Raw genomic sequence first — 24,361 nt, 5'->3', positions numbered from 1 at the left:
TCGAAAGCAGTGCAAGTAGATAAATAGGTACCGCTCTGGCGGGAAGGTAAACGGCATTTCTGTGGTTTTTAAAAAAATGATATTTATTGGGAATTTAAAGTTACAGAAGAAGAAAAAAGAAAAAGGAGAAGCGAAGAAAGAAGAAATTAAACAATACAAATCAATAAAAAGAAAATAAAGAGTACAAAACATACAGTACACCAAAATCAAAAACAAGAGCAAAAAAATAAATTTAAAAACAAATCCAATATTCCCATACCCTTATCTTCATTAACTTGTTACCTCGACCTCCTCACACTGAAGAACACGTGACAAAGGTCAGAAGACCTGAGACTCAGGTAAAGATTGCACTTAACATATGGAGCAGTAAAGTCTTTTGGAGCCCTGAGTCTAATAATAATAATAATAATAATAATAATAATAATAATAATAATTTTATTGTTTATACCCTGCCCACCTGGTTGGGTTTCCCCAGCCACTCTGGGCAGCTTCCAGCAAAATATAAAAAATAATAAAATGTCAGACATTAAAAACTTCCCTGATGTCTTCTAAAAGTTGTGTAATTCTTTATCTCCCTGAGAGCTGATGGGAGGGCGTTCCAGAGGGAGGGCACCACTGCCAAGAAGGCACTTAGTACTCTCTACCTCCCTGCCTATCGCTTCCCTATGGAACAACATCATACTGGCTCCCAATCCTGCAAAGATGCTGATCAAAAAGTTCTCTTGCTTAAAGTCTAAGTTCTCCAAAATGAAGCAACACCCTACCTGAAAACTGAATCCAGAGCAGTGCACTTTATTCAGCTAATTAGCTATTGTGTTGTGGGGGGGGGGGAGAGAGTGCCGTTGGGCCACAGTCATAAAATATGCAGAAGTGTCTTCTACAGGTTAAACACTGCTGCGTCCTGAATTCCCAAGGTGGCTGGTGATTCAAAAATGAGCAGTCAACAGCCAAGCTGCACTCTTCAAGGTAATCATTAAATGAAACCTCCTGAACTCTCTATCCAATTTAAATATGATTCACTCTTCAATGATTCATTACATGAACCTAAAAAAAACAAAAAAACCCCAACAACTCTAAAATGAATTTTCTAAAGTGTGCAGTAAGAAATTGTAAAAGCTCACTGAGGACTAAATCTTGTTTTTTGCCAATGGAAAGGTGTAACATTGTACTATAATGTTATATAAGCTTTTATAATTGATAATTAATTCCACATTTCTAGCACACCGAGTCCTTAGCAATCTTCAGCTTGCTTGTCCTCACAATGAGACAAGCCAATATTTACAGCTTGTATTTGCTCAAAGTAGCTCACAATGAGTCAGATAAATCACAATGGTTGCATTAACACTGCTTCTATCTATCTACAAATCAATGGTTTTATTCTGGGCTTTTGTTCAGCCAGAACTCACAGGAACTCAGTTCCAGCACCTCTCAGGTGCCATTGCAAGAAAGCAAGGGAGGCGTCCATGGTGAGTTCCGGCACCTCTTTATCTAGAAAAATAGGATTGGCTTTTATTTATTTTATTTACAAGAATAAATGTACCAGCTTTCAACACACAGCTCAAAAGGCAATTCATCAAAACAGAATTTATAGCTAATCAAATAATCTAACATACAAGTAAAAAATAATAATAATATGAGCTGATCAGCGCTGACGGCTGTGCACTGACCATTCATTCCTTGCTGAGAAAGAAGACTCCTAGCAAGAGACCTGACTATAGGTCTCCCTTATCCAGATGTATAGGCCACTCAGAGCCAGCCCAAGGCATTTTGGCGCCTGAGGTGAACCACAAAGTGGCATCCCTACCCCTACCAGGCAAGAGGGGGTGAGTGAATATCTACATCAAGAACAAGGGGGAAATGAAGACTGATATCGGGATCTGCTGCCCCGTGGATCATGCCGCCTGAGGCAGTGGCCTCACCTTGCCTTATGGATGAGCTGACCCTGAACCGCTGATAGCTGGACCTTACCAGCATTCGTAAAAAACCACACCTGTAAATGTTGAAGTGCATGCTGATTGCTGGAAGCTGGGAGTGCCCTAATGGCAATAATGACACACTTCTGATGATTTCTGTGAAAATATCCTTCAATATAAGTATAAGCTGCAATCCGAAACACACAGCCAGATGGGTCGGGTATAAAATAATAATAATAACAACAACAACAACAACAACATACTCACAAGCCAATTTTGCTGCTTATACTAAGTTTTTGAGTCTGAGTTAAACCAAAAAGGATTGTGAAGGGCTTGAAAAAGATATCTCCAAACTGAGTGGAGAGTGGCAAATGTATGCCAGTGTAAACAAGTGTAAAGTGGTGAATGCCAGCGCAAAATATTCTTAATTTCACATGTACACTCATATGGTGTGAGTTTTTGGTAACTGACCATGAATAAGTGGTCAGAATAAGTGGATAGCTTGATGAAGATGTTGGCCCACCGTGAGGCAGCTGTGGAAAAGCTAAATACCACTCATTAGGATCATTAGGAAAGGAACTGAAAATAAAATTGCTGATATTGTAATGTTATAAAAAACCTATGCAGCTGCATTTGGAATGGCGTGTAAAATTCTAGTCACCTCACCTGAGAAAGGATATTGTACTGTTGAAAAAAAATTAGAAGGGGCAGCAAAAATGATAGAGGGGATGGAGCGACTCCCCAGTGAGGGAAAGTTGGAGCATTTGGGGCTGTTTAGTTTAGACCTACCTGGGACGCGGGTGGTGCTGTGGGTAAAACCTCAGCGCCTAGGGCTTGCCGATCGCATGGTCAGTGGTTCGAATCCCCATGGCGGGGTGAGCTCCCATCTTTCGGTCTCAGCTCCTGCCCACCTAGCAGTTCGAAAGCACCCCCGGGTGCAAGTAGATAAATAGGGACCGCTTTATAGCGGGAAGGTAAACGGGGTTTCCGTGTGCTGCGCTGGTGCTGGCTCGCCAGAGCAGCTTTGTCACGCTGGCCACGTGACCCGGAAGTGTCTCCGGACAGCGCTGGCCCTGGCCTCTTAAGTGAGATGGGCGCACAACCCTAGAGTCTGTCAAGACTGGCCCGTACGGGCAGGGGTACCTTTACCTTTAGTTCAGACCTAGCTAACAGGACCAGTGGTCAGGGATGATGGGAATTGTAGTCCCAAAACAGCTGGAGGGCCAGGTTTGGCCATCACTTGTTTAGAGAAAAGGCAAGTTGGCTACCAACTTGGATGGCTTTTAAGGAAGATGGAGGCTGTCAGTGACTAATAACTACGATGGCTATGCTCTGCCTCCATGGTTGGAGGCTGAATGCACTGAATACCAAGTGGCTAGAAACTGTGGGAGGAGAGAGCGCTGCTCAACACAGGTTCTCCTTGTGAGTTTCCCACAGGCATCTGACAGAACGGTGGATCAGGTGGGCCTGGGCCTGCGACTTGATCCAGTGGAGCTCTTCGTATGCTCTTAACCAAGTCCCATTGAACTCATAGGGGCTGACCTTCAAGTAAAAATACTTAGGATTGTGTCAGCTTTTCTGTGATGAAAAACACTGATAGTGGATTTGGTGGCTTAAGTCAACATAAATACAAAATGTCAAAGAAGATGAACCACCACGGAAGCTATGGAACTGCAGCTCCTGGTGATATTTATTTATTATTTATTATATTGTTCAAATTTATATGCCAGGTGGCAAACAAGAAGAGACCAAGCACTGGCAAGCTCTAAAAGCTCTTAAAATAGTTCTAGTACAGATGCAGACTGGGAAAGATCTGCCTCAACTTCAAAGGCTTGTTGAAGGAGGAAGGTGTTCACTAGGTGTCAAAAAGACAACAGAGGTGGAGCCCCTGTCTAATATTGAAGGCGTGCTATATCTATGCCATGCACGTTTCTGCACCTTCACACACATGCTTAACCAGATCAGCATTTTTTGAATTTAATTCAATAAGTTAATCCAAATATTGCATTGGTTGAAATTCCATAAAAGCAGATATCAGTTACATGTTTTATAACACAAAACATTTGATAGCATTTTGTAATATATTGATGGATATAGATTAAGAGTGAATTGCATTTGGAAAATAACCATCCAAGCTAAATTCATGCTGATACAATTTTAGAATATTAAAAATGGAAGAGAGGGGCATATACAGTAACACAGAATGACATTTAACTGCAACATATCATTTTTAGAAAACAAATATGGCCCTCTTCAGATGTAGCTCACCTTACAAATGTGCATATTTTGAACAGACTTTGAATAAAAATTGCCTGCCTTGGATAGGATCATACTCCCCCTGAAAGAGCCAGTTAGTACTCTGGGGCTCATCCTGGATCCATGTTTGTCACCGGAGGCCCAGGGGACCTTGGTGACTATAAGTGCCTTCTACTAGATTTAGCAGGTTTGGAAGAAAACACAACAAAATGCAGTATTTGATAAGAAATGACATGTCATATAGAGATTAGATATGACCTGTGGCTAATGTCTTGTGTACACCACTTTCCAAACCAGTAGTGAGAACATCCTGGATGCAGAGTAATCAGGAGTATATACAGAGCCATACACTAGGAATCGAAGGGACATGGCATCTCTGAGCACATGCTCAGCTCAGGAATTGTGATCAGTACCAGGACCAAGCTCACAAGTCTTTTCACACAAAAAATAAGATTCCTGGTTGTTCCACTCATTTTCAACAACCTGACCTAAGAGGGCAAGGGTGAAAGATTTGTTGTTGTTGTTGAACTCAGAAACCCTTGTCTACAAATCACTCAGATATCTGCCAGTAGATCATGATCAACCTTCTACCCTCCCATTCCCTAGGATAAATGAAAATTTGACTTGCAATCCTCACAGGGACTGTGTCAATCTTCACAAGAACTTCTCCCTAACCAACTGAATTAGCAAGAAGAATGTGGGAAACACAGCAATTGCAGGGGAAAGCCTGCAACAGTGGTGACAAGCCGATACACTCGTTGCTATTAAGTACCTAGTCCCCATCCTGTTTTGGCACTGCTATCATGGGGGAATCTACCAATGGGGAACACCAGGACATCCAGCATTTAAGGGATTGGATGACTGTTGTCCCAGGAACCTCTCTGTTCCTAAAGTAGCTATGATGAAAGTTTTCTGCATTTGTGCCATTTGTGTGAGTCCTCTCTTCTTGTGATTCCCCCTGCCCCGCCAACTGTGTGCGTGTCATTTGTGACAGCATTTTCCTTTCCGAGAATGCTAAGGATTGTGTATCGCAGGCTTCCTCAACCTCGGCCCTCCAGATGTTTTGAGACTACAGTTCCCATCATCCCTGACCACTGGTCCTGCTAGCTAGGGATCACGGGAGTTGTCGGCCAAAAACATCTGGAGGGCCGAGGTTGAGGAAGTGTAAATGGAATTGAAATGGAATCTTAGGCAAGGCGCCTTCTTCCATTTTCTGTGGAGACCTGTAGTGAAAAAAATCTGCACTTCTATAGCTGAATAAATCAATGGAGAGCATCTCTAGAGTTAGACATGCTGTCCCTGCATATATGTGTGAGGTTAGTGGGGGAACACATGGTGAATGGGCCAGATCACCATTGTTTGAAACAAGCAACTGAGCATTTAAGAATCTGGTGCTTGGGAATTATGGTACATGTGCTCTTAAGCATAGAAGCCAACTGCTAGGGGCTGAGGTCCCTTCTCCCCCTAAAACATTTAAGGGGGCCAGCCCCCCACAAAGTTAATGGGCATTGCCATTCAAATGGCGCGTGTGAGTGTGCTGTGTCTTGTGATTGATTATGCAGGGTAGGACTTACCCCCCCCCCCCAATATTTTATTGAAGTTGGTACCTCTGCTCTAAAGTGTTCTCTGGATGGCAACCTGACGGAAGGAAATCTCTTCCCACCCCCAATTGCCAATTTATTTTGTTTTGTTTTGTTATCGGCTAGCAGCTGCATTTACGAAAAGTAGTCAGAATGGTGGGTGGCATTGTTTGGTTACACAGTTGCCTGCAATTAATCACTCTAAATGTTTCCTTTCCCTCGCCATTACAGGGAATTGTAAATCTACCAAAAGGGGGAGAAATGGGAAATAACTGAAATCAATAAGAAAGCCTTATGAACATGTAAAGTTATTAGTGAAATACAAGGGTTTTAATTAAAGATGCCAATGTTTTGTTAAAATGCCAGGTTTCCATAATTGATCCACAGCTGCTGAATCGGCTTTTTCTGTTTTTGTGTCCCACCAGCTCCCATTTGCACCTTGCTGCTCTTATTGATTACTTTCCCTCTGCCCTTGGACAATTCTCTATTTTTAAGCAACAAAATATTAATTCTTAATCCCGGAGCTGTTTATATAGGCATGTAAAGGTCTTGTTGTTTGCTTGTGTGTGTGTTCAATCAAGAGCAGCTATTGCCTACAAAGTAATAGTTGCTCTCTCCGGATATCCTAATTATTTTCCAGAGATGACGTCAGTGCCTGTCAGGCTAAGGCCCAGATATGAGCTTCAGGAACTTGTGAAGAGGTGAGCCTTATGAGGCCTCTGGATTCTTTTTCACTTCAGATTTACGCATGAGCCCACACACCACTTTCAGACCTCTCCTGAGGACTTTCCCAAGAGCGACGGCAATACCAGCAGGAAATTACATGTGTACCAGGAATCATGGTTTTTTGAATAATTTTCCATCAAGAAATGATGGTCTATGAATCACTTGCTGCCAATTAGAAGACCCCATAGGAGTTTTCATTGGCTGTGGTGCAAATGACAGGATGGGGGGGCATCATTTCCTACTGAGCACCAGTAAATCCCCATCAGGAAGGCACCCCATGTCTCCCTTGCCACCAAGGAGAAGCTCCACAGGTCTTCCGCTGTGTTGATGGGAACCCCTCCCCAAGGCAAGTCTTTCTTTGAAGGGGGGGGGCTTGAGGAAGGGGATAGCTGTGAGCAAACTGGGCTTTTCGGGTATCAGTTTTTCACATCAAGCATTACCAAAGCCCTTTAAGGCTTTCTGAATTTAAAATACTCATCCAAAACTTACAGTTTATTTTGGGGGTGAAGAGGAAGGGGGAGGAGCATTCCAAGTTTAACTTACAGCATACCCTGAAAGAATGGTACAGAAACAAGAGTTGCTGTGCAACTTTCCTTGGATAGGGGAAAGTCTACTTCTACTAGATGAAAAATGTTAAAGGTGAATTTAATCAATTGCACAGAGTGATAAGGAAAGCTGCACCAGTGGAGCTTCCTGCCTCTGTTGGAGCTCTCAAGGGATCAAAGTGATTTAGGAGTGGCGCTGTGGTCTAAACCACTGAGCCTCTTGGGCTTGCCGATTGGAAGGTCGGCAGTTCAAATCCTCACAACAGGGTGAGCTCCGGTAGTTCGGTCCCTGCTCCTGCCTACCTAGCAGTTCGAAAGCATGTCAAAGTGCAAGTAGATAAATAGGTACTGCTCCGGCGGGAAGGTAAACACCGTTTCCGTGCGCTGCTCTGGTTTCGCCAGAAGCGGCTTAGTCATACTGGCCACATGATCAAGAAGCTGTCTGCGGACAAACGCCGGCTCCCTCAGCCTATAGAGCGAGATGAGCGTGCAACCCCAGAGTTGTTTGCGACTGGACTTAACTGTCAGGGGTCCTTTACCTTTACCTTTTTATGCAAGGAGACAGAACTTTCAGGGTGGCAATGCTACAGAAGGAAGAGCTTGGCCTCAAGGGCAGGTTTAGGATTCTCTAGCTGGACTACAGTTCCCATCAGCCCCATCAAACATCAAACATAGCCAGTGCCCAGGACTAATGGGAGTTATAGTTCAGCAACATCTGGAGGGCTAAATTCCCCATATCTGTTCAAGAAGAGCAGACATTTCCCTGATAAATTCTTCCAGGAGCATTGCACAAGAATCTGGAAGAGATGGTGTTCTCCCAACGTCACTATACTTTCTGAAGCCCTATCAGTCAAATATCTGACTATGGAAAGTGCTCAAAGACTAATTATTCTCATTAAGGTGATGTACAAATGCTGTGTAGCTTTATGGGAATATTTCAAAATGTCTGTGAGTGCATGGGCATGATCCAGTACTACAGCCCTGTTTGTTTCTGAAGTTGCATCTGTGCTTAATTCTCCTCTCCTTTAAATCAGTAGGATTCAAATGTGTTGCCATTTGCCTAGATTGTGTGTTTTGATTTAAGCCCATTGAGAAAAGGCAATGGAATGTTACAAAATAGAAGCCATGCATCTTGAAGAGAGTTCAAAACAGCACACACCCTCCCCTTGCAACCATCCGCCCCAGTGTTGTCCCCTGCTTTTCTAGCATTTTAATTTATAGTGGCTGGTTAATTATATAACATCATATTCTGAAGCGATCTCTTCCTCGTAAGACACACTGTTTATAATTCCTTATTAATTGCCCTCTTAAGTGTGCAAATTTACATATCAAATTTATGTAGACAATAAGCAAAAAGGAATAAGATGCAGGTGGTTGTTCTGGAAAGATTTATAAATAGCGAATGAGAGAGGCAAATAGACAGAAAAAGGCAAAACTTAAAGCAGTCTGGGGTGGACAGTATTCGTTCAAGAACAAAAGTATCCAACTGCTATGAAAGCTGTGGATTAAGATATCTCAGATTTATTCCTCCCTCCAACCTGGAAAGAATTTGGATCTTAGCTTAGAAGGGGGGCTCATTAGAATATTTTCTATTCTGTGACTCCATTAAAAAATGTATTAACATGCAGATGTGCCCTCAAGAGATTTGTTTCTGGAAACAAAACATGTCATTTGGTTATGTGTTAGACATGTTTTCATGTACACAACTGAAAAATGTGTTCCATTGCTTAGACTTGTGGGAGGAAAAAGAAACCTAGAGAGGATGGATGAAGGGTGTCTCAAAATAGCATCCATTGCATCAAACATTTAAGCGCCTTTCTTTCTCTCTCTCAAGCACATTGATCAAAGCGAGCATGGGCTCCTTCTTCAAATATTTCTTGACAAAAAAAGAGCCAAACTATTTTGGCCACTGCAAATAACTTTTCCACAGTCACTTTGATCATTACCCACCCTTTGTTTATAAAGAAGTATGTATGTCCTGAATATGATAATGGGTCAGGAGATACAGTGAAGTTTGCAAGAAGAAATACCCGGTAATTATAATCCCTGATGAGCAGGCATTTCAGAAACAAATTTTAACAACATGGCTCAAGCACAATGGTCAGATGGAAGATATACTGGAGTCATGCGTATACCCACTGTGACTACAACTGTGGGTCTGCCCCCCGACTGTAGAATAACTTTCCCCTAGGGATATCGTGGGCACATCTAGCAACGGTGTTCTGCCAACTGATTAAACCATATCTACTTGCAAGGGCACAGTGAATGTTAGAAATGTTGGGGGTTTTCGTATTTGATTGTCTTTTGTCTTGATCAGAAAATAAGAAGAGCCCTGCAAGATCAGGCTAAAGGTTGATCTAGTACAACACCCTGTTCTTACGGCAGACGACCAGAAGCCTGTGGGAAGTCTGCACACAGAATCTGAGCTCCCAGCAACACGTTTCCCTCCGACAGCCACCATGCCGAGCCCCCTCTGAAAGTCTTATCCTCCATGAATTAATCCAATCCACGCCAAAAGCCTTCCAAGTTGGTGGCCATCACTGTCTCTTGCAGGAATGAATTCCATAGTTTACACAGGTAAAGAAAGACATTCTTTCACCCATCCTGAACCTTCCAACACTCAGCTTCACTGGATGTCCTGGAGCGCATGAGAGAGGGAGAAAAGCTCTTCTCTCGCCACTTTCTCCACACTAGGCATCTTTCATTCAGAATTTGCACTAAATCCAAACCATTCAATGGAGTATTTTTAAAATACACATCAAACACCTGCTTTGATATCCACCAAAATTTCAGCACTCATCTAAAAAAAAGGGGGGGGCAAATGGTTAATTTGCTTTTGTGGCCAGGAAATTCTCATCTGCAACATAATGGAGTAGTCCAAGGACAGCAGTTATAAAATTTGTTTTAAAAGAATGTTTTACAATAAGTTTTGTGTGTATGAATTTGGTGTCGATGTGAGGATTAGTACATGACACAAGCCCTCTATTAAGTTCTCCACTGGTAGGAGCTGTGTATACTGTATATCATGCAAAGGTTCTGATCCTGACCAGCTGCTCAGACACAGACTTCCCTAATGCTGACATCCCAGGCCACATGCAGACCTTCAAGAGGCAGGAGCCCCCTTCCCAACTCGGGTGAGGCCAGCACCCCAGTCCTGCTGTCCCCTTCTCCGTACGTGCTTTCGCCTGAAGAGGCAACTCATGGATCTCATATACAGTGGTACCTCGAGTTAAGAACTTAATTCGTTCCAGAGGTCCATTCTTAACCTGAAACTGTTCTTAACCTGAAGCACCACTTTAGCTAATGGGGCCTCCTGCTGCTGCTGTGCCACCGGAGCACGATTTCTGTTCTCATCCTGAAGCAAAGTTCTTAACCCGAGGCACTATTTCTGGGTAAGCGGAGTCTGTAACCTAAAGTGTATGTAACCTGAAGCGTATGTAACCCGAGGTACCACTGTACTTAGAATAGGTTGTACAACTTCATGCTTTAGTGGGGGGATTCACTTTTTGAGCACCTCCCCAATTCTCCCTGAAAGTAAGAGAACTAGAAACAGAAAGCTTCTACACTAGTCTACTCCATGTGGTAAGTTTTGTTTTGTTTTACGTTTAGGCATTTTTTTCATGTAGTGGAACGGTAAGAAATGTTCATCCTCCAGCCTGAATAATTTCAGACTTATTCTACTATTCTGCATTTTACTAACTCAGGATTCTACCTGTTTTCATTTTTGTCCTTGTTTTTATTATGTATTTTTTGTTTGTTCTTCTATATTTACACTTTGAACCACGCTGAGATCCACAGATGAAGGACAGTATACAAATCTTAACAACAACCACTTCATTTCTCATTGTTCTGCTACCTAGTGACTTCGTATCACTGAGAAGAAAACTCTCATTGATTATTACTATATGGAGGGTTGCTGTTATCAGACTATATGCATGAACTCTTCTTTCACCTGACTTTATATTTTTCTTTACTTAATCTAATGCACTTACAGGTCTGGCATTCATCTGCTGAAGGTCCCCAGCACCGGTTTCCACAGGACTTGTGACAAGGTCCACCTTTGGGAAGAGTAGAGGCAAAATACAAAGAGAAGTTAGATGATTACTTTTTATTTTGATTTTTTCTGCAGTGCTTTAAAGACTCCTTAAGGGGAACCACTATCACACTTTTATGAGAACTCTATGCCTTATCACAATTGAAAGATTTGCAGCAAAAGAAAACCTACACCAAGTTTCAAACAAATATGAATTAGAATTTATAGTGGGGCTTTGCATTTCCCCCCTTGTTGCTGTTGTTATTATCTGTATTTTAAAATAGATCTGTATCTTGTTTTAATTATATGAGTGTTTAATTGCTTTTCATCGAACCATAGAATTGTAGAGTTGGAAGGGACCCAAGGGTCATCTAGTCCACACCCCCCCCCCGCGATTCAGGAATCTCAACTAAAGCATCCATGAGAGATGGCCATCCAACTTCTGCTTAAAAACCTCCAAGGAAGGAGAGTCTACCAATAGAGCAGTTGGTTAGAGTGTGGTGCTGTTAATGCCAAAGTGCAGGTTCAAACCCCATAAGGGACAGCTGCATATTCCTGCTTTGCAGGGGTTGGACTAGAATAGGGGTGGCCAACTCCCAAGAGACTGTGATCTACTCACACAGTTAAAAACTGGCAGTGATCTACCCCCTTTTGGGGGGTTCGGGTCAAAGTTGTTGAGGTTTTTTTCAGGGAGGAGGTAAAATGTTAAGCTTTTTTTAGGGGAGCCACAGTTGTTCAGCTTCTTTGGGGGAAGCCAGTGATCTACCAGTGATCTACTGCAGACATCCAGTGATCTACCAGTAGATCATGATCTACCTGTTGGACATGCCTGGACTAGATGATCGTCAGGGTTCCTTCCAACTCTACAGTTCTCTGATTCTATATCTTTTCTATGTTTTTAGCTTTTTCTGTTTCATCTATAAGCCACATTGAGTCCTGGTCTGGAAATGAATGAATGAATGAATGAATGAATGAATGAAGGCAGCTACTCTGGAAATTAAAATGTTCTTTTCCAGCTCCAATCTTTGTATATGGACCTGCTGAGCAACAACAAGAAAAGGAAGACAGGCTTTTTTTTCAATACAAGCTTTTTTTAGATACAAGCTTATGGAATACATTCTTAAAACAAGCATAATGACATCTGCACAGTGCCTTAACCAAGATGACAGATTCTTATTACCAATTGATGCATAGTGCTTTGATTCTTCTGGGCACCGTGTACACAGAACCAATGGTGCACAACTTCCCATGTTTTCCCACAGAAGCTCACCTTTTCAATACTGTCCTTTATATTGTAATGCGATAGGAAATTCATAGGGAACAAACTCTTTCCAGCTCTTGATTAAAAACCAATTTTGTTTCATTGGAATCTCATCATTAATGGGTTGATGCCCACAATGTATCTCTATTGTGTGTCCACTAGTTCTTCTGGCCTATTAGGTGTGCATATGTTGGAATAACTCACAAGTGTTAATTTACGGCGGCATTTCCAAGAAATGCTATGTGCTTCCTCTGTCCCTGGCACACAACTTGCAGAAGAACCCTCTCCCATCCTCACTCCTGGACAAACCTTCTGTGATCAGTGACACTTCAAGCTCCTCAAAATCAAATGTGGGCTTTTGTGGGTGGATGTCTGCCTTCCCACGCCCAACAGCAGTGAGTGAGGTGAGTCGCTGGCAAGAACAACTCGCTGCTATTGTGGGGATGAGGATGCTTGTCCGAAACCACTGTGAGGTGGCAGGGGAGACAGGGGACACATGTGGTTTTAAATTTATCTTCCTTGTAAAGTAAGATATGCTGTTCAACATGCATAAAGTGATCAGGTCACTGGAACCACATCCTCAAGTCGAATTTCACCACTTTCTGACACTTACACAATGTTGATAAAATCTACTGATTATGTTGTACAGCAATTACACATGTATGCCAACTACCTCATTAAAAGTATCATCTCCTTGATGTAACAAAGTTCATTTAAGGCAATTATGCCAGAGAAATGCAGTTGCTGACATCGGTGTATATTTTCCTGTCACTGCCTGGCATCTGCTTATTGAGACCAGCAGCTACAGCTCAGCAATGCAAGCCCATTCTGTTTGCTGGGAAAGGGACTCCAGTCTCCATCTGGCACAAATAGCACAACTTTAACCCACAATAATGACAACAATTATTATTAAAAAATCTGCTGAAGCCCTGTGCAGAATGCTAATAGCACCAAACTGCCTTCAAGGGAAAGAGATTATGCACGAGAGAGGGAGAAGAAACTGGCTCTGAAGACTTATTCAGTTAAGACCAATTGCAAATTGCATGTGAATGAATGAAGACGTATGCAGATTTAAAACTCTGCTCAAGTTTATTTTATTTCCAGCTCTCCCTGCCACAGAAATGCAATAGTGCCCCCCCACACCTACAATGCTTTTTTCCCTATAAATAAATAAATAAAAATGTTTAGGGATACTCTCATTTTCCTACTCATATCGAAATACTGCCCCTCAATGAGGCCAAACTTAGATTCACAAAATGTTTAGGGGTATGCATAAAAAGTGTGTGTGTGTGTGTGTGTGTGTGTGCGCACACACACACACACACACACACACACACACGACTAGAAAGAATACTAACCCATTTTGGACCTATTAATGAATAACCATTCTTATACTTTTGACCAAATAACCAATTGAGGCTGGAATTTTACCTGGAAGTAAGTACCATTGAATTCACTGGGACCTATTTCTAGTTAGAACATTTGCAGCATCTCAGCAGAGGTGATATTTTGAGAAAATTATAGTTCTCTCCACTTATGAACATTTTCATTTATACAGAGGACACAATCCAGCCAAGGCTAATCATGTTTTCAGTCCTACCAATTCCATTGATTGAGAGTTGAGCACATACTTTCCCCCTTGTGACTGAATAGCCCTGAAGAGGACTTGTAGCTACTGGGCTCTTTTCTTAATGGGTGTGGCATGCTGTTATTTCTAACCATTTATAAATATAAATGAATACACTTAAATTTGCTTTAACTTTTCACATTTCTCCACCCAATTATCCAAGAGAGTCTCCATTTTTTAAGGATCTGTCCCTGCTGAACCACTGCCCCTCATTTGCCTCTTTGCAGGTGCGCCAAATGACACTCGTGAAAAGACATAGCAGGAAGACTGTGTTGGGGCATCACTGCTCTGGATGCGCCTCGTGATTGGCTTTCCAGCCAAGAGACACACCCAGATTGCTGCCTCACAGAGGAGCACATCCTCCAAAGATATGTGATTTTGACACATACTGAGGGTGAAGACAGGTGTAATAAATCAAGAGATTTCACAGTAAATCCCTGAACCACAAATAGACTCCACACTTCACAAATGAAATGACAGGTACCTATTCCATCTAATCAAACTTTAACCCAAATCATCCATCATGCTCTTCCCACATGCACCCACCTGCTCCCTACCCCCTGTTTAAAGTGTGGCAGTCTCCACACTTAGGCCATGAGCCCTAATCCTATGCAAGGGCTGACCACCCTTTGTGCATCAGAGGCTCATAAAGGAATGTAAGAAGAGTCTGGTCGGTTCAGGCCAATGGCCCGTCTCGCCCAGCACCCTGTTCTCACAGTGTCCAACCAGATGCCCCAGATAGGAGGCCCTCAACAGCCCTCTCTGCTCCTTCAGTTTCCAGCAACTGGTACGACTCTGGTTCTAGAGCACAGAATGGTGTTGGTGAAGATGGACAAAAGCTTAGCAATTGAACTGATTCATATTGGTGTAAAAAACTGGTATCAGAAGATCTTCTCAAGCTGAATACTGTTACGAGTTTGTGGGTGCCGGACTCCCCAAAATTCCTGGGTCCAGTAGGTGTTAGAATTTAATCAAGCCTCCTGAACCCCCGGAGCCAGCAAGGGTTAAAATACAAGCCAAGGTAATCCACCTGGGTGGCAAGCCATTAAGAACACAAGGAGAGGGGGCTCTGTGCCCAACATCAAAAGGTTGGGGCCCCTCCTCCAGCTCAGAGTTAGTTAGAAGATAAAGCCAGGGTTTGAATGAGTCTTGAGTTGGCTGTGGTGTAACCTAGAGGAAATAATGTTGCAGGCAAGCTGGAGAAGGCCAGAGCACAATGGTTGATTTTTGTTTGGTTCCAAGGCTGTGCCTACAGGAGAAGCAAGACCCTCTTAGCCAGTGTGAGAGCCAGTGTGGTGTAGTGGTTAAGAGCGGTAGTCTCGTAATCTGGGGAACTGGGTTCGTGTCTCCGCTCCTCCACATGCAGCTGCTGGGTGACCTTGGGCCAGTCACACTTCTTTGAAGTCTCTCAGCCCCACTCACCTCACAGAGTGTTCATTTTGGGGGAGGAAGGGAAAGGAAAATGTTAGCCGCTTTGAGACTCCTGAAGGGGAGTGAAAGGCGGGATATCAAATCCAAACTCTTCTTCTTCTTTTTCTTCTTCTTCTTAGAGTGTTAATGGTGTGAGCCTCTCCATCGTAGGCTCAAGTTGTATATATGTATAAATCAACCATATACCATAAAGACTCCACAGTCTCTGCTGTGCCTCATTCCAAAAAGGAAACACAGACCCTGGGTAAACTACATGAAACCCCCTGGAATCTCAAACAGCTCAGATATTGGGGTGGTGTGTGACCAGTGCTATTTTTCTAGAAACAGAGGTGCCGGAACTCACCATGAATGCCTCCCTTGTTCTCTTATAATGGCAATGGCGCCCACCTGAGAGGGGCCGGAGCTGCGTTCCAGCAAGTTCTGGCTGAAAAAAACGCCCTGTGTGCAACAATACTTTTATTTCACTGGACTTGCCCAGATAAGGGGATGTTGTTTTAAACACCAGGTAACTTAATGCATAGACATTAAGAGCACAAGGGTGATCCTACCTCATGGCAGTAGGCATATGTTCATCATTTTCCATACAGGTAGGTGAAGATTTGGAATAGCAAATACGGAAAATGCCATAGAGTGCATTGTCAGGGAGAAAGGTCCTAGCTCAGTGGCAGTCCCCAGCATTTGTAGATACAGCCATGAAACCCTGGCTGAAACCTTGCAGAGCTGCTGCCAATCAGTGTAGACAGTACTGCGCTCGATGGACCATTGGCCTGGCTCGGTATAACACAGCTTGTATGTTCCTAAACCTGTTGATGCGGATGCTATCGGAGACTTCTTTGTGCAACATATTCTCAAGGAATCCTTATTTTCTAATACAGAATCTCCTACGTGTTCTAGATGAAGCCAATTCCATGTTCTAATACAGTGGTACCTCAGGTTAAGATCTTAATTCGTTCTGGAGGTCCGTTCTTAACCTGAAACTGTTCTTAACCTGAGGTAGCACTTTAACTAATGGGGCCTCCTGCTGCCGCCGCACGATTTCTGTTCTCATTCTGAAGTAAAGTTCTTAACTTGAGGTACTATTTCTGGGTTAGCGGAGTCTGTAACCTGAGGTACCACTGTAGAAGGAAATTCTGAAGTGACCAACAAAACGCCTTTTGCTGATGGTGTTCTGGAACTCTCCATGGTGGAACTTTTAAGTAACCCAACTTCCACATTTGTGCTTGCTCAAATCCCAGAAATTGACAGACCAGAATTAAAGACCTTCCATGGCACTGATACCATTCTTAGCGTTAAGCCAGACGTTCTGCCACATAGTTTCTACTCTCATGGAAGTAAACACTATTTGGGATGCTTACTAGTTATTTTTAAGGGACTTTGACATGTCTACCTGTTTCCGTTTGCGTGGTGGGTTTTTTTTTTAATAGCGTCAGGTGATAATTTGCATTTAAATAGAGACATTTAACAGCGGAGCAAGAGGAAGCTCTGCCAGCTGCCTCTCCCTCTCACTGGGAACTTGAAAGTGTGGCTTCATTGTTTTCTCTTCTCACGGTTACACAGGCAAAATGAGGCGCTGAACATGTAGACAGCACAACTTTGAATTAAATTATCACAAGTCCTTTGAAGGTCACATATCAAATAAATTGGGAGAAAACATGTCTTGTCTTATTCGATAATAATAAGATGTCTAGCAGAAGCAGGTACCGGACAAGATTCTGCCCTTATTTTTATTCTATCCCTATGCTGCTCTGAGTGTAGGCAGTGAAACTAATTGAGGATATTTAAATTTCAGCCTGTCCTAAGGATCATGGTGGGGAACATTTTAGTGGTGGAGTTTCACCGAGAGATAAAGACTTTGTCCATGCCATCTACAAAGTTTATGCCCAGGTTTGGGGGAGACAGGAGGAAAGCCTGCAGCTTCGTCTCTCTCTGGACCCTTGGCTGAAAAACCCAAAGTTTCTTAAGACATGTTTTGTCAATGCCACCAGTGGGTATTTAAATAAGCAAGCTAGGGGCACTCTGTAAGGAGAAGAGCAGATTTCCTGTATTCTGTTATATTTTTGTTTTGTGGATTGAATCTGCATTTTTCTCCATCATCCCGTCTACAATTTCTACAATTAATTCATGAACTGGTGTTTGCAGTTTGCTTCAGTACTTTGTTCCAAGAGTTCCCAACCTTTGGGGCCCGTGTGGAATTCGGAGGCAGCGTTGCAGGTACCTGTCACAGAAAGGATGTTGCAGGGCTCAGAAAAGGAAGGGTATGAAAAGCAGACTCTTGTAGTTAGACCAGATGCCAGAGAGTGATGGCTAAGACTGTCAAGCATTAGGATATGCCCCTGTGTTAGGTTACAGTGCTTTATTTACAGCCTGCCTATCCTCCCAAAGGAGCCCAGGGCAGCAGGGCTCTTTTTTGTTTAGACAAGCCTATCCAGACACGTAAACAACAACAACAACAACTGAAAACAGTTCTAAAGTTCTAAAAACATTTATAAACATTCTCCAACAATTATCTCAGGGTTGCTAGCCATCAAGTGCCTGCGTAAACAGGACTGTTTTTTAATTTCCTCCTGGAAATCACTAGGGAGGGAGACAGACACACTTCACTCTGCAGGGCATTCCACAAATTGGGAACTGCACTGAAAGAGTCTAGGTTTTCTTTAATCAGTTAGAAAATGGTGGGGAGTGGATGACTTACAGTAAAACCACACTCTAAGGCCTTCTGATGCTATATTTTTTTCCTGACGAAACCTTGGCTTTAGCTAATTCTGTATATATCAACCATTCCATGGTTTCTTTTCTTGGGACCAACACAGAACAATTCTCTTTGCTTAAAAATACTCCATCAAGAAAGCACATTATAAAATATGTGAGTTCTTATTTGTTTGCTTGGCTTTGCACATATCTTTCAGCAAGCTGAACTGAGATGAATAGGCAGATGATTCTGCCATATGTAGGGTGAAGATTCTGTTTTTCAGAGACCCTAAGACTGGGTTCTAACCTGGTGTATTGGTAGTTAAAGTGCAAGGCACACTAGGTGACCTTGGGCCAGTCACTCTCAGCCTCATTTGTCTTGCAGGGTGGTTGTGATGATAAAACAGGGTGGGGAAAAGAGAACCTTGTATTTTCCCCAATCACCTTGGAGGATAAATCTGCAGTTAGTATTTAAACAGCCTTTTAATCTATGTGAGGTACATAGGAGAAAATTGAGCTACACAACATCTGTCTCTGCAATTGGCAGGCAGTATGAAATCTCTGGACTGAACACGGCTGATACGACTTGTCAACACAGCAGTCCAGCTTGTCTGCAGCCGGAATCCCTGCCCTGAGGAATCCAGGAAGAGAGCGCACATTCGCCCTCTGGATTCATATGGAACCCCCAAGTAGCCCCTGACACTGAATGGTTTTACGTTTGACTAGCTCCACTTCCTTCCAAATGGCAGTGTGAAAATTCATTCACTATTTATGGTTCAATAGCCTCTGACACCCTGAAGGTCATCGTGACATTGGTAAGAGCTGATTCTTCTCAGCACCTTTGCATAAGCACTTGGCTCTATGTAAGACTGGAAAATGTCTGACAGAAAGAAATCTCAAACCAAACACATCTGATCTTAGGGTAGTCAAATGTTGACTCACAGCAATTAACTGGAACCCGGCCATCACTACAATATGTGACGTGGGTTTGACTTTCCAAAGCAATTTTCTTTTGTAAGTGGTTACCTTGTCCATTTCCTGAACTGCCATTCATTACAGACTGCAGGGTACAGAAGGGTGTGTGTGTGTGAAATCTGACGTTTGATCTACAGATCTCCCTTGCAATTGGCATGTGAGAAACCAGCTCCCAGGAGGGGAAATCCACTTTTCCTTCCTTTGTCCTTAAGAGTCTGAAGGACGCATCTCATAAATGTTTCTTCTCCATTTCTCCCAGAACCTTAGGCTGCCTTTTAAGACTTTAGCATTAGTTTCCCATCTGAATTATCTATCAGTGCATAACTTTACAAAATAAGTGGTGCAATGCTAAGGCTGCAATCCTATGAGGAGCCTCATTGGGCGTAGGATTGAGCTAGAGAAAGTCATATGAATGAATGAATGAATGAATGAATGAATGAATGAATAAATTTATTACGGTCATAGACCAGAAGAAAGGGGGAAAAAAAAAAAAACATAAAAGGCAGCAATAATTTACAAGGGAATGGTGGTGTCAGTTAAAAGTTGTAAAATTATACATAAAAACAATGCACATATACACACACACACATATACATACTCATGTATGCACTACAGTATATGTATGGGCTTAAAAAAAGGGGGGGCTTATCCAGGGGTCAGATCTTTTACTTTTTTACAGCTAATGCCCTCCGCTTGATCGCGGCCGCAGAAAACTTGGCCACTTTCAATGTTACTTCTGGGTTTTTGTCTCCTAGTAGGATTTTCAGCCGCTGAGATTCAGATCGACCTGGAAATTTCTGAACGATAGGGGAGATAAACAGTAACCTGATATCCCCGTAAAGGTCGCAGTGTAACAACACATGTGAAGCCGTTTCCACCTCCTTCAGACCACATGGGCAAACTCGTTCAGCATAGGGTGTGCCCTCGTATCTGCCCTTTAGTAAGGCAGATGGCAATACATCAAATCTAGTAAGGGTAAACGCCCGCCTATATTTTGCGATTTGTAGGTCCATCAAATATGGGGTTAGGTTAAACCCTTTTCCATAATCTTGGATAGCTGGATATTTATCTATCTTGCTCATATGGTCCTGAAGCTCTACATCTCCTATTCGCTGGCTCACCATCATTTTAGCCTTTTCAAAGCCTGAGGCTATAAGTTCTTGTGAGGAAAGCCCCAGGCCCCTCAGTTTTTCATAGAGCGACAATCTCCATTTAGACTGGAACGGGTCTAGTAGAGTCAATGGAGCCACTCCCACTGGGAAAAATATGAGTTTTAGCCAGAAATGAATCTTCAGGATCCATATCCTGGCATTAATAGGGAGTTGGCCAACCTCCAGCCTAACGGCAGTGTTAGAGACACAGGTAGGTAACCCTAGTAGGGAACGATAAAATTTAGTTTGTACAGATTCCAGGGACTTGAGTTTTTGACAATTAAATATCTGGGTGCCATAGGTCAATTGTGGAAGTATTTTTGCAACAAAGACCTGGGAGGCAGCGGGAACATATTGACCTCCTTTTCTATAAAAGAATCTTATGATAGCTCTGGAAGATCTTTGCGCATTTACAATGGAATTCTTAATCTGATGGCACCAAGACCCCTTCTCATCGAAAATTATTCCAAGATATCTAAAAGATGTTACTTGCTCAATAGGTTGGTTATTAATTTTCCATTTATGTCGGAGTTTTCTCTTGGAGAACACCATAATTTTTGATTTGGTGTAGTTTATTATTAGGTGTTCAGCTTCGCAATACTCTGTAAGAGCTCGTAAAAGTTTTCTTAGACCCACACAAGAGAAGGAAATAAGTGCCGCATCATCTGCGTACAAAAGGACCGGGATTGGTGTATTATTTAGATTTGGGGAGTGAGTACTTGCTTCCTCCATCTTTCCGACTAAGGAGTTTATATAGAAGTTAAAAAGAATAGGGGCAAGAACACAGCCTTGCTTGACACCATGGGAACTTTGGATTTCCTTTGATAGGTTCCCATAACGGTCGCATCTAACACGGATCCGAGTATTTTCATGTAGTCTACGGATAAGAAGCAAAAGACGTCTATCGATGTTTGTGACATTTAGTTTTTCCCAAAGTCTGTGCCGGGGTATCGAGTCGAAGGCTGATTTGAAATCTATAAAGGCTACATAGAGAGAGCCTCCTTTCTTTGAGGTGTATTTCTCCACTAGATGTTGCAATACCAGTCCTTGGTCTAGAGTTGATCTATGTGCCCTGAAGCCAGCCTGGGCTTCCTTTAGGATGTGCTCCTGTTCTAGCCAGTCCGCAAACTTTTCACGTAAGTGAGTTGCATAAAGTTTGCTGATGATGCTTAAGAGACTGATTGGTCTGTAATTGGCTGGATCAAGTTTACAGCCTTTCTTGAATATGGGAACGATGATTGCCAATCCCCAGTCCTCTGGTATTATTGCTGTTTGATCTATGCTGGTGAAAAGGGTGGCAAGGACTGGGGCCCACCAGTCAATATTGGCTTTGAGAAGTTCAGGAGAGATGTTATCTGCTCCCGGGGCTTTTCTGTATTTGAGTGCCTGAATAAGCCTCCTAATCTCCGCAACCGACACCGGAGGCCACTCATCATCTGCCGCACACTGTATTAGTGGCTGTGTCAGAGGCAGAGCTGAATATGAAGATTGAAAAAATGCCTCCCAAGTCCCTGCAGGTATAGTATACTCCACTTCTGAGGAAGTAGGTCGCACTCCATTTGCTACCAGTCTCCAGAAGGTGGCCGAATCTCTCTCTCTGGATGCATCTATTAGGCATTTCCATTCTCTTTTCTGTGCCAGGAGTTTTTTGTTTTTGATCAAAATTTTATAATTCCGTTTATCTTCAAACCAGCCCGTGGGGAGTTGGGGTAAATTGGCAGATCTATAATTCTTGTATTTTTTCAGTAAATTTAGCTTCATATCCTGACATTCTTGATCGAACCAGGGTTTGGAGTTTTTATATACTGAGGATTGTCTACTTGGCCTGTTCCTTTTTTCCTTCAGGGGATCTTGAAGGAGTAAAATTAGCTCCTGAAATAAATTTATCTTTAATTCATGGCTTGAGGAAGTTATGAGGTTTTCTCTCTTAATGAGGAATTCCTTTGAGCATAGCCTACTTGAAATTTCCTTATGCAGTTCATCTGTCCATCTAATGCGCGAATATCTGAGCTCCAAAGCTGTAGGGCTCGAATGCTCGATTTTTTCAGCGCAGGATAAATCCTTTCCCGCAGCCACAAGTGGGCGTAGGATTGAGCTAGAGAAAGTCATACTCTTTGAAACTCTTAAGGCTAATCCCATATGTTTGTGAATTGGTTATGTTTACTTAAGGTTCTGGAGGTATGCTCCAATGTGGTCACATATTTCCCACAGTAGGGTAAATTTCTTCCATTTTAGATTCTGTTTATCTGTCACAGGAAATCCTGTAGTAGGTTAGAGAACCCCAAGGTCCGTCCCCCCACCCAAAGAATGAAATATAACAATCACAGCAGAAACAAAATAATAAAAATTCCTTCCAGTAGCACCTTAGAGACCAACTACCGTATTTTTCGCCCTATAAGACGCACTTTTCCCCCTCCAAAAATGAAGGGGAAATGTGGGTGCGTCCTATGGGGCGAATGAAGGCTTTCGCTGAAGCCTGGAGAGCGAGAGCGGTAGGTGCGCACCGACCCCTCTCGCTCTCAAGGCTTCGCGGACCTCTCGGCAAGCAGCGGGAACGCTCCCGCTGCTTGGGGAGAGTTGCCGGCATCCCGAAGCCTGCGCGCGCTGATCTCAGCGCGTCCAGGCTTCGCGGATCTCTCCTCAAGCAGCGGGAATGTTCCCGCTGCTTGGGGAGAGTTGCCGGCATCCCAAAGCCTGTGCGCGCTGATCTCAGCGCGTCCAGGCTTCGCGGATCTCTCCCCAAGCAGCGGGAACGCTCCCGCTGCTTGGGGAGAGTTGCCGGCATCCCGAAGCCTGCACGCGCTGACCTCAGCGCCTCCAGGCTTCGCGGATCTCTCCCCAAGCAGTGGGAACCACCGCTGGGCTCCCACGGCTTGCAGAGAGCTGCCTGTTTGGGGGCTGGGGTCGGGGGAAGCTTGGGCCTGGGGGGGGGAAATAATTTTTTCCCTTTATTTCCCCCCCAAAAAACTAGGTGCGTCTTATGGGACGGTGCGTCCTATAGGGCGAAAAATACGGTAAGTTTGTTCTTGGTATGAGCTTTCGTGTGCATGCACACTTCTTCAGATACACTGAAAGATTAGTCACCAGACCCTTATATATAGTGAGAGGGTGGGGAGGGGTATTACTCAGAAGGATGGTGGGATAATCACAGGATAGTCTGAGGAATGCTAAGGACCAACTGCCTAAAACTTGGGAGTGATCAGCATTCATAGGCAATATGCATACTCTGTTAAAAACCAGAAAATAGTTGTACCATTGTCCTACAGTGAGATTAATTTGCTTTGGAAGTTCTGGCTGTGCTCTCATTAAATTGAGTTATTCCACTTCAAACTGCAGATGGCTGGTGGAGTACATGACCTCTCTAGACTGATAGGTAAATAGATAGAAATTAGTCTAGAGTCTTTTTTAATTGACATCTAGTTATAGACAGATAGATGTGTAGATAGATATAGATACAGTGGAACCTCGGTTTAAGAACAGTACAGTTTAAGAACGATTTGGTTTACAAACACCGCAAAACTGGAAATAGTGTCTTGGTTTGAGAACTTTACCTCGGTCTAAGAATGGAATCCGAACGGTGGAAGGGCACCGGCGGCACGAGGCCTCATTAGGGAAAGCGCACCTTGGTTTAAGAACGGTTTTGGTTTAAGAGCGGACTTCCGGAATGGATTAAGTTTGTAAACCGAGGTACCACTGTATTGATTACATGTAGGAGCATTCAGTAATAAAACCTCACGTAGGTGGTATGACTGAAACAACAGTTTACCCCATCAATGAGAAGCAGGCCTGTGTGTCACACTATGGAAACTCATGGGACATCTGTCCCTTACAGTCACAAAACTTTAAACCCAATGCAATATAGTTCTGAATTAAGAAACCACTATTACTTCATTGTGGGCACACACGCTAAACCCTGTCTGTGGTGCCTGCCCTTTTCCCCAAAGAATGAGACAAGAGACCAGAGTAAGGGTTCAAATTGGCCACAACTTTATTGAGCTTCAGAAGTGGGAAACTTGGCACAGGCCTTGGCAGGTAACCCTCTCAGCCCGTCGGGCTGAGGATATGCAGGCAGATGAGATCCAGTGAGAGGGGACTGTAAAGCACAAACGTACACAGCATGCCCTTCCACTAACCTCAGCCCGGGAGTTTGACCTACATGCCACCGCTATAGGGCC

At 43.2% G+C, this 24,361-nt stretch overlaps 1 protein-coding gene across 4 annotated transcripts in view; it reads right to left on the bottom strand.

Moving 5' to 3' along the window:
* Positions 1-24,361, bottom strand: part of ERBB4 (erb-b2 receptor tyrosine kinase 4) — an 873,292-nt gene that overhangs the window by 232,471 nt on the left and 616,460 nt on the right. For all 4 annotated transcript variants that reach the window (XM_082228041.1, XM_082228042.1, XM_082228043.1 and 1 more), the window contains exon 5: positions 11,013-11,078. In XM_082228041.1, the coding sequence (XP_082084167.1) occupies positions 11,013-11,078 (66 nt within the window). The remainder of the gene's footprint in view (positions 1-11,012; positions 11,079-24,361) is intronic.

This window comes from Podarcis vaucheri (genome assembly GCF_965113315.1).
Source record: "Podarcis vaucheri genome assembly, chromosome: 1".
Lineage (NCBI taxonomy): Eukaryota > Metazoa > Chordata > Lepidosauria > Squamata > Lacertidae > Podarcis > Podarcis vaucheri.
This window is presented reverse-complemented; position numbering and strand designations above follow the sequence as displayed.